Below are 11,198 nucleotides of genomic sequence, written 5' to 3'. Positions count from 1 at the left end.
GTGTGTGTGTGTGTGTGTGTGTGTGTGTGCGTGTGTGTGTGTGCGTGTGTGTTGTGAAGGAAGGGGGTGGGGGAGGGAGAAATAGTCGACGTGAATGACGGCCGGTCAGTTCTATAAACCACGAGCCGCCACTGTGTGTAGGTTATAAGTGAAAGGCACCAATGCTCCGTCTGTCCAAGAGCAAAAGACTGACACAATTGTATCTTATTGGGTTTTTTTTTTGTTTTTTAGAGTTAACACTTTCAGAAAATGATCAATATTCTTACCTACGTATTTCCTCGGCAATCTTATGTTTTGTGTAACTCTTAATGAATGGGGAAAAAATAAAGAATGACTTCTTAGAATGCCCCCTAGATCTAGATCTAGTCTAGTCCTGACCTAAGAAAATACCGAAAACAATATAGGCCTACAAAGATAAAGAATAGAAGAGAAGGAGGCTTAAATTGCACCTAGACCTAGACAGCTGATGCCTTTAGACCAAGCATTGCCAATACACAGTCATATTAAAGCATGACCGTTTCAGATGTACCGAAATAAAATATTTAATTTTCCCCACGCCTCAAACCGCTCATAATGTTGATTTTTCTGGTCTAGGGGACATAACAAACTTATATCAGAGACACTAAAATATATTTTAGTGTCTCTGCTTATATCACGCCGACACATCGTTGTTTTTCAGAGTGCATTCCCTTCTCAGATTAGAGTTTTCCCCCTTTTGTAACTAAATGTAAACAATGCGAGTTGCGAGGGATTTTGTCCACATCTTCATTTTTCACACCTATCTTTTGCCGACTGGAAAGTAGGACACAGCTATGTCAGACCTTCGCCCCCGAAAGGAAAATGACCAAAATAAAAATCTCCGGCATATATTTTATCTTAGCGGCTTCTTGGTATGTACTTGAGATGACCTAATCCTGAACTGTGTACTGTACTGTGTACTTCTTCAAATAAAAGCAATTATCATTACATCATAAAAGGAAAATAATGAATGATGGTTTCCGCCGAGCAGTTCAGAAAATTATAAGAAGACACACTTTTGGCTTTGTTGATGCTTGATTCTTATACCCTGAAGTACTTCCTTTAACAAAGCTAATCTGCTTACCATGATGACAGGCTGTAGTGATAGCTCTTTCATTTGTCCTGGAATGGCTCGATCCCTAGTATTAGTCTCCCTGTTTCGAATGCAGCAAATTGTAAAGATGATGTGATTTAAGATCACCATCTGGACAAGAATATGAATGGATCTAGATTTCTTTTGCATGTTTGTTTGCCTCTGCTTGCAAGTCTGAGAAAGTTATGAAAGTCTATTTCCTATGGGCATGATCGGAGCTGCAGCCTGGATTTGAACTGCATGACTTTGGATTACATTTTATATATAGGCCTATGTGAGCCATCATGGTGAAATCAGGGGCTCGTCAAAATAATGAGAGCGAAGACATCATGTGTAAACAATTTTTCACCATTTCGGCTGTTATCGAATTTTTATTTTTTGGCGTGACGTCCTACCTTTTTTGTCCATTTATATAAAATCTCATTCCAATGTGTGAATTTTACTGAAAGACATTAAAGGCACAAAATTATGTAAGTTATCTGTTTTCAAGGCCTCTCAAGACAATGAACTTGACTTACCCAACTTTTCATCCATTTCTCTTAATTTTACCTCTGAAATCAGGATACTCCCACGACGTCTTTCAATCGCAAAAATATCTTGACTTCTATTCAAGATAGAGATGTTTTGTTTTTTTTAATCAAAAGCAAGGCAAATTAATTAACAAGCTTTGAGCTTAAACCAATAACTCCGCGTGCCCAAAAATTGAGGAGCGCCCGATTCCTCCACGTCGTGACACATATTCTATCAAGTAAGAATTAATGTACCGTACTAGGTACCATACTGATAACAGTAAAAAATCTGTGATGAAATATTTTTTCCCCTTTTTTATAGAGGCCTACTTATGATTTATGCTTAGTCATGAACTGAGACCCGGACAGCCTGGATTCAGACTGATAGCTTTGGTTTTTACACAGTTATGTTTAATCATCAATTCTGATTACATGCACAGGCAAAAATCTGTGATTAAACATTTGTTCTCCTTTCTAACTTATGATAAATGCTTAGTCCGTGTAAGTCTGATGCATCTTGGCTGCTCTTCTTTTTTTTTTTTACAAGAAATAACAATGGAAGGGGAAGAAAAGCATTTCCTAAAGAATTAGCCTTGTTCTCTTTAGACTTCTTTCTTCCCATTGTGCTAAAATGTTTAGCTTATGTAATAATTTTTTTTAAAATAAAAAATACATGTGGAAAATATATAGTAGGCTAATAGCACTAAGACTTAATAAAGAGAGGTCAAGTTAAAAAATAGGCCTCTTGACCTTGATTTCTTCTGGGTTGAAATTTGTCTTCACAATATTAGATTAGATATGTCTGATATTCGAGACGCAAGATATGAGATTTTATTCTTATCACAAGGTAGAAACAGATATTAATATAATTATAGATGGAAGGCGGAAAATATGCATACATATGTAAGTGGTCATGTCATGGTGATGAAATGACTAAATGATGTTCTATGTCAGTCTTGAAATCGAATGCCCCTGTTCATCACCCTACATTTTGTACCATACAAGATTACCACAAGCCTACTCATATAGGCCTACTAAATGTATTTTCTTAACTTTAAAATTACAGTAATTAATTTCCGTATGAAAAAATTTAATGTAATTTACTTTTTTAACTATGTATTGCAATTCGCATCTCCAAAATTTCCCTCATGGATCCACAAAACTGATCTTATTATATCTTATGAATGCTGCTGCTTTTTCAGCTAAAAAAATGTGATATTTACTTCCAGGATCTGCTTGGAGTAAGTATGATCATGCCCTTGATACAGCCTCAGATTATTGATATGGGCGCTTCACCGACAGTTGCTGGTATTTTAGGTATGTTATCGAAGTAGTATCTTCGCCCCCACGGTAGACGTAATGTATTGAAAAGTTTATCTCTCTATCAATATGTCTCAGTGAGAAAGTAGGACGCGTTGCATGAAACATACAAAGAATGATTAACAGTGCACATGTATCGATGGCTGAGCGCAAGAAGTGACTATATCCACTTTTGGGCGAAATGGAGTAATTGACACGGGTAGTAAGATTTGAAGCCGCTCTTTTACCTCTGTAAATAACTTTTAAGCCGTAGCTGAATTCGGTATTGAAATATTATCGTTTCTTTTTTGACTGTGTTTTAGAGATTTCAATATAGTCAAAATTTCGAACCCGTTGTTCTGGAAGCTGTGAAAAGTGGATATATTAATAATATAGTCACTTCTTGTGCTCAGACGTCGGTATATGGGGACACTGAAGATTTAGTTGCACTGTAGTCTGAATGATGTGAAACCAAGTTGAGGTGAAGTAAAGGTACAATATGGTCTCCGAGTTGTGATCTGTATTTTTGCCGATTAGAGACATGATCAGGTCTTTTTAAATATCAACAAAGATAAAGGGATGCAAAAAGTTTTTATGTCAAAATCATATATTCAAAGTATGAAAGAAATGCCTTATTTTACCTTCATGGTACTTCCTATCCTTTCTGATGCATAAATGTTTAAGAAATAAATACTGCCATTTTGTTAATGAAATATTCTTGAAAGTCTTTATGATGTAACTGTTGCAATTTCATTTTTGTTTCTTTAGGATCAGTGTATGGCGGTTTACAACTGTTTAGCAGTCCAGTTGTTGTAAGTATTTTGCCATTGCCGGTTCGAGTTATTTTTTAGATAGACCTGCTTATTTTGTGAACAAGGATACATAAATTTGTTCTATAGAACATCTTCCTTTACATCACTTCTCTCATCAGATATACAGCATATCAGTTCTCATAATTGTGCTTTTGGTAATCTGTTTTGTTTTGGTAAGTGTTTTTAAGGCGCTCGCAACTGCATAAGGTCATATGAGCGCGCGGGACACACCTAATATTTTCAGTAGGTAGGAAATTTTGAATTTTGCCCGGGTGGTGGCCGAAGCCTACTCTTTATCGATCTTAGACCAAGTGATCTTTAATGTGCGCAACTTGCACACGGGCCCTCCGAGATTTTTCGCCCTTGTCAGAGAAGGCTAAGTGTAGATCTTTCCTACCAGAAGTTCAGGGGTGTAGCAGAAAGACAGCAATTAGGAGGAGCCAAGGAGTAGCAGTAGAAAGGCTGCAGAAAGAGTCAGGAGCCCAGAGAAAGGGACAAAGGAGGCAAGGGGGTGGGGGCAGAAAGTGGAAACGAAAGCAGACAACAGAACATTGCTAGAGAGCAGGAAAGGAGGTGAAAGGAGGCAATTTTTAGAGAAGAAAATTTTTCGGCCGCTACCCGGATTCGACCCCGGGACCTTTTGAATGAGAGGCCAACACCTTATCCTCTAGGCCACAAGAGCACGCCCGATAATCTGTTTGTATGTTTTACTTTTACTTTTACAACTTTTGATAGTGTCAATGCTATTGGATACCAACAGTAAGTCCTACTACTCTTTTATTTCTACATGTCATCTTGCTCTTTCGTGGAATTATAATGATTTTTGTTTTTTCACTGTGCTTACCCTTTCATCAAAGTAAAATAGAAGGAAAAAATCACTCTGTTGAAGTGCATGACTCTATCTGTCCCTGTAAAAGGGAGCTCTGGTGTGGTTTGCTTCTTCTTTCCTATCCAACCCCTATCGTCCTTGTCTCCCCTTCTTTTTTTATGTTTGTTACTCTCTTGTAACCCCTCTAATCTTCTGGCGTTCATATGACCTTATGCAGTTGCGAGCGCCGATAAACCTCTGCTAAAACTAAAAGGTGCCACAAGTAGGTTCTTTTTCATTTCTTTCCTTCTTTTGTTTCTGTCTTTCCATCTTGCTTTTTTTTCCATATTTAAATTATAACCATTATGATAATTTATGGGAGTGTGCTCATATTTACTCAAACTCAAAGAAACAAAAATCAAAGATACCCGTACAATATGGGTGCTAATATTGATACATTTTGAGTTCACACCTGGATCATATAATGAGACTTTCATGAATTAAGTTCAATTATGTATTTAAAAAACAACTGATGTAATAGTTTTTGTTTTTCAGGGTCACTGGAGCGACAGTGCTGGCCGGCGCTACTGTCTTTACATGTGTCTCCTGCTCACTGCCGTTGGTTACACTACTCTCGGACTCTACCAAGCACTGTCAATTTTCTTCATCGGACGGTTTGTTCTGGGTAGGTTCAATGTGTATATGTTGTGATTTTAGTGTCACCATAGTCAGCTTCTGTTTTAGTAACTAAAGTCAAACCTGTTCCAACAGCCACATCATTATCCAAGATGGTCACCCTTACTAAAGAGCACTCCCACTTTCATCCCCTTGCATTTTTTTTCTTTTTTGGTACATTAAAATGGTGTCGTCCAAGATGCCTTCATCCTTTATTAGGACAACTGCTTTTTCCCGTCCAGGAAAATTTCGACTGCATTTCAAAAAGAGAAAGTAGTTACTGATTATGATACATTCTTTTGCTTTTCACTTATGAATAAAAAGTCAGGTTAGTGTCATGTGATATTTTTTTCAAATCTCATCTACCAGTGTATCAGGAACTGCCTTGCTTTGTCAGTCTGTTGTTATAGTATAGGTCTATTAAATAATTTTCTACTACTATTTTCCAAAATTACAAAGTTGAAAGAAAATATAGCAGTTCAGTTGCAAAATGGTGGCAGATTGTACAAGCTATCCGTGACTTTGAGTTTTCCAAGTTACCCGTTACCGTATGTTATCTGTGTCTGTCTATAGACCAATTAGTATTAGAGCATTTTTTCTCCTCTTCTGTGTAGGATGTTTCAAGCACAGTCAGACAATCTGCAAGGCCCTGTTGGCGGATTCTGTGAGCCCCGAGTACCAAGCTGAAGTCATCGGCAACTTCAACTCTTTCTCCAGCATCGGGTTCATCGTAGGGCCAATATGTGGCGGCCACCTGGCAGAGACGCAGTGGGGTTTTAGTCTGGTCGCTTTCACTGCTGGTTTTGTTTTCCTTCTCAATAGCGGTAAGTTGAGTGATGTTGTTTTTCGGTAAATTTACTGAAATCAGTAAAGAAAAATCGCCGTATAAAGTTCCATAAAACTTCCGTACGATATGCAAAGAAGCCACTTTCGGAACTGTGTAAGTACGGAAAATTAAGGGGTAAGTGTTAGTTTAAGTACACCGTAGTCTAATGAGTCATGGAGGTCTTTCGTCTTTGGGTCACGCGTTATAAATAAGTGCTTTAAACTCACACACTGTATTATACAGATGACCCATGTTGAAATCCCTAACAGTCAGCCAGCCGGTGCCACCAGATTAAAGCCTGAGGGCCAAATCCAGACTGTGAGGTCAGTTTGTCTGGCATGCTGCAAAGCGGGAAAACATTTGTAAAATGTGTTTGTAGCATGCTCAGGACTTGGTCATCAAAATAATTTAATAATTTCAATAACTCCTTATCTCTGGCAAGCTTTTCACAGCGGCTCGCGGTCAGAACTGCTGTGTCTGTGAACTGATGGCAGTGGGTTGAACACATTCCTTTACAGCTACTTTAACGTCAAATTAATTACAATGTAGTTTTCAGCAATTGCCAAAAAACAGGTCTCTTTTACTGGGAGTTCTTTACTAAAATGAAGAACTATGTATCAGAATAGGTTCATTTGTTTTGATTTACTGGCCAATTTAGTGACGAAAATGTCACTTTTAGATTTTGTACCAAAAGAGGGCCCCGGCACAGTGGGTTAACCCCCAGCTGAGACAAAGAGTTAAACAGTTCAAATGAAACATGTCTTTAAAGACTTCATGACTTCTAGCTAATATATCACATTCTTGCTGCACTTTAAAGTGACAGATCTTTCCTTTAACACATTTCCTACTGCAAGCAGCGATCTCCTGTTTGTCCCAAATCACCCACATACATGCAGATCCCACAAGTTTGTTGTCTTATTTTTTTTCTACAGGCACAAGTGTAGTTTTCTGTGTATATAAATCCATAATCTGGGTTGTTGTTTTTTCATGTATTCATAGTATTGTATGAAACAAAATTAAATGATTAGACAGATGGTCCCAATGGGTCAAGTACGTTGTATTTTTTTTTTCCCTTTCTCTTTATTTTTCTGACTGTCTGTTGTACTTTATCCCTACACTAAATGACCCTTATTTAATTATGTTGATGTGTTTCTTTTAACTCAAGCTCAGTAGTGTTAGTTAGTGGTCAGAGATTGCCTGATGATAGAGGATGTGAAAAGAAGTTTTGAAGTGGGTTGTGTCCTTGGGAATGGGTACCCAGCTGTAAACAGCGAAAGATTTTGTCAGTTTGTTAGTGTTTGAGTTTTTGATCAGCTGCTTGCCCTGTATGTTTCCCGGGAAGCTGAGAATGTTTCTGAGTGTTCTATTGTCTGCTGGTGTAAATAATATACCTGCAGGTAGTGTATAGCGCATAGAGTTTGCTGTCGAGTGCTGTACAAATGCTATTTATTATTGTATATTTTTATTTATTAATGTTAAGTGGGTTTTTTGTTTTTTTCTTTCTCTGCAGCTGTGGTGTGGTGGGTGGTACCCCCAGACACTCAAGTGACACATCATGAAGATTCAGCTGAGGGGCCGCTGCACCGAAGTGACACATCTTTCTCGCTAAAGAAATTAAACTCGGATGAGATCAATTTCAGCTTTGACAAGCTCATTAAATCTTTCCGGGAATTTGATTGGGTACAATTATGGGATTTGTTCCTGATCAAATTTTTAGCAGGTTTGTTATTATTTTGGCTCTTATTTTTGTATTGTTTTGATAGATAACTCTGTGTTTTCATCTTATACTCATTTGCATATCTTGTGTGTGTCAGTCTGTGCACTCACTAGTCTATACCTTATGTAGTCAGGCATAGATAACTCATACAGGGATTGAAAAATCGCCACCTCATAATTACAAAATTCTATATGACATTTTTGGCTGTTTTGAGTCACTAAGACCATGAGGTGAGTAAACCAAATGTTCTGTCTGCTCTTTCAGAGTTGTTACCAAGATATTCAAATAATTGCATTTGGAAAGGCTTGACATAATGTGAATCTCAAAATCTTTGACATCAAACTTCTCAAAACTAGGGATTGGGCATATAGAACTTTGTAATTTTCTGAGGTAGCAAAATGTATTCGACATTATTATATCCATAATTCAGGTTAACCAGGAAAAATCAATGAGATATCAGTTGGAGCTTGTCAGATTGCACAAGCTGTCCATGGTTTCAAGTTTTCCGATTCTATGTTCATGTTATCTGTCCCCAACTGTGTGTCAAAGCCTGCACCTCTTTAAATTAGTTCAATACTCTTTTGTCATACAATAGATTCTCCTACAAAGAGCACATAGAATAAACCATCTGAATTTCTACATTTTTCAAAGTGGCCTAAATGCATACACTGCTCGGTGCACGGGAGGGCTCCTAAGCGTGAGTTTACACAGACTGTGCGTTCATCGTGTGAACCTGTGCAAAGGGGGAAAGGAACACAACCATCTTATTTTTCAAATATTTTAGTGACCTCCCTTGGGGATTTGCTGTCGCTTTTGCTAATAACGCGATGAAATATAACTGTTTTATAAAGGATTTCCCTATCATGGTTATGTCTACAAAAGGCGTTGAATAAGGGGTGGAAAAAATCAGAAAGACCATCTCACTGATGTGCTCTAATATGTCAGGAACAGATAGGAGGAAACTGTTGGTGATAGCTGATAGTCATAGAGAGAAGAGTGCTCAGCCATGCAGGTTTTCAAGTGACCACTTGCATGATTCGTTGAAGATGTTCTTTATATATAAGTTCTTCAAGCACAACGGATTGACTTGACTAATCTTTATTAATCCTATAGCCTATCTATTGTTCTACAGCATTCGTGCAGAAAGACCAACTCATTGTACTGACACAGATGTGCGGTATAAAATGTCGAGAACAGATATATATGAGGAAACTGCTGGTGATAGTCATAGGGATGAGCAATCAGCCATGCGGCTTTCCAAGCGACTACTTCCCGACTGCCTATAATCTATTTCAACTTTGTGAATGCGTGGATGACTTAAGAATCAGACATTCCAAGTTGAGAGACTTTTCTTCTATTATTTTTTTTAACAAGCTCTTTATAAGTTCTTCAAGCGCAGCTGGTTACTTGACTAATCTTTATTCCTACAGAGGCTTCTGTAGTGTTCTACAGCATTCACACGCGTTGCGCATCATAGGCCTAATCAAAGATTACATGCAGTCTCACAAGCACCAGTCAGAAACCTTCTCTCGAAGACGTATCCATCACTCTCTTTTTTCTGCGTTTTTAAACCCAAGACATTGACACTTTTTTCTGACGACAAAAAGAATGAATACAGTCTTTCGAATTTGCTCTAACCACCGCCTGTCCAAGACAATTTCCCATATTAACAAACACTCTCATCCCCCCCCCCCCCCCCTCCTCCTTCCCCTTGCGTTGTTTCTTTATTTTAATGACACTGTCCAAGAGAACCACCTGTTAACTCACGTGAGTCTTTTCCCACACTTGTTGTAGGAAGCCCGGCCGACCGCCTGTGTCCGATCCCGCACCCCTTGTGGGATCAATTAAATAAGATGACCACTTTTCTCAACTTTGGGTGGTTGTCTTGGACAAGTTCAACTGTACATGTATATTTTTTCAGATATAATCTGTAGTTCATGCTGACTGAGCTGAGTAAAACGTGCTTGCATACTTTTAACTTAACCACTGTAAATTTTAACCTCTTTGTATTTCACAGGCTTTTCTGTAATTATCTTCCGTACCAATTTCTCCATGGTTCTGAGGCAAAAGTTTGTTGCATCCCCAAAGACAATGGGATACATGACATCTTACAGCGGAATTGTCTCAACTTTGTCTGGATTTGTTGTAGGCAAAATTACGAGAAGGTGAGAGCAAGAGTGCGATTATTCAACCAATTTCAAATTCTTTTTGTTTTTTCGTTTATTGTGTGGAGTGGCCAAATAAAGACTCAACAAAATTTTCTGGCTGCTTTCATATCAGAACATTTTGTTATTTTGTTAAATATCTTATTCATTCTTTCAGTATGTTATAAATAGGCCCTACAACTTCATTATCATTCTATGGCTATAAGCACTTCAGCCTAATTTAGTTGGGTACTGTGGTCATAAACTTGGTATTTTGATCAGAGGCAGCAGTCTAGTAATGTCCCTCGTATTCCTTTATATTATGAATTGTGTGTGCTTATGCTCTGGGCCTGACAGTGAGGGGGAGAGAGAGAGAGAGAGAGAGAGAGACAGACAGACAGACAGGGAGAGAGAGAGAGGGTGGGGGGGGGGGGGGGGGGGAAGAGAAGAGAAAGGGAGAGAGAGTTTCCATGGAAATTACTATGCCATTATGTACTATGTAGGTTTTCTGTTTTTACTTTACATTTTTTTGCAGAAGAAGCCTGTCAGTATCTTATAAAGAATTTCTAAAGTTGATCTCACTCATTTATCTCTCTTGTTTGTTTTTTTGTTTTTGTTTATCTTACTCTAAGGTATCGAACAAGCGCCCACCCCCCTCACTATTAATTTTCAGATTATTGCCGCACCCCCCACTCCTTATTCAATGCCCCCCGTTTATTATTTTCCAGCATGCCACGACCGACGATCATAAGAAATTTCATTTAGATATCTAAATGAAACTTCTTTTTTTTCCTTTTTTTTTTTTTGTAAATGGAAAATTACTCTCAGTATTAGTACCGGTACCAGGTTGGCTACCTCAATTTTCTGTGCATTTTTAAATTCTTTTGTTCATTGTTTTATGTTTAATGAAACTGGTTTGTTCCTAAAAAGGAAAAGTTGTCACTGTAACTTACTAAAATCACTAAAATTTCTTGATTTCTTGTTCTTTTATTCACTGAAGCAGAAATAAAACAAATTTGTTCCTACCAGTACAGGGGGAGAGGGTGCTGTGGCGGAGCAGTTAGTGCGCTCTTCTCCAAAGCGGAAAGTCCGGGTTCGAGCCTCGGTTCGGACACAGATTTTTTTCTTCCCCTCCTGCCCACCTAGCAGTATTGGGTACCTGACTTCGAATTGGGGAAGTAAAGGCGGTGTGGAAAGGAACTGGCCACCCTACTACAATATGTTGAATGCCCAGGAAGTTGTCTCATCGTATGCGGGAACAACATACTTTTTTTTACTTTAGTACAGGGGTATGAGG

The 11,198-nt window shown here is 38.2% G+C and overlaps 1 protein-coding gene across 1 annotated transcript in view; it reads left to right on the top strand.

The window, feature by feature from the left end:
- The first annotated feature begins 683 nt into the window (after positions 1–683).
- The window catches only part of LOC101853569 (major facilitator superfamily domain-containing protein 9), an 11,368-nt gene continuing 853 nt past the window's right edge, over positions 684–11,198 (top strand). The window contains exons 1-7 of the mRNA XM_005102071.3: positions 684–890; positions 2,850–2,937; positions 3,688–3,731; positions 5,095–5,224; positions 5,829–6,038; positions 7,551–7,760; positions 9,775–9,922. Of these exons, the coding sequence (XP_005102128.1) occupies positions 813–890; positions 2,850–2,937; positions 3,688–3,731; positions 5,095–5,224; positions 5,829–6,038; positions 7,551–7,760; positions 9,775–9,922 (908 nt within the window). The 5' untranslated portion in view covers positions 684–812. The remainder of the gene's footprint in view (positions 891–2,849; positions 2,938–3,687; positions 3,732–5,094; positions 5,225–5,828; positions 6,039–7,550; positions 7,761–9,774; positions 9,923–11,198) is intronic.

Source organism: Aplysia californica, unplaced genomic scaffold, assembly GCF_000002075.1.
Source record: "Aplysia californica isolate F4 #8 unplaced genomic scaffold, AplCal3.0 scaffold00311, whole genome shotgun sequence".
In the NCBI taxonomy this organism is placed as follows: Eukaryota; Metazoa; Mollusca; class Gastropoda; order Aplysiida; family Aplysiidae; genus Aplysia; species Aplysia californica.
The sequence above is the reverse complement of the archived record's forward strand: the minus strand, read 5'-3'. Positions and strand labels throughout refer to the sequence as shown.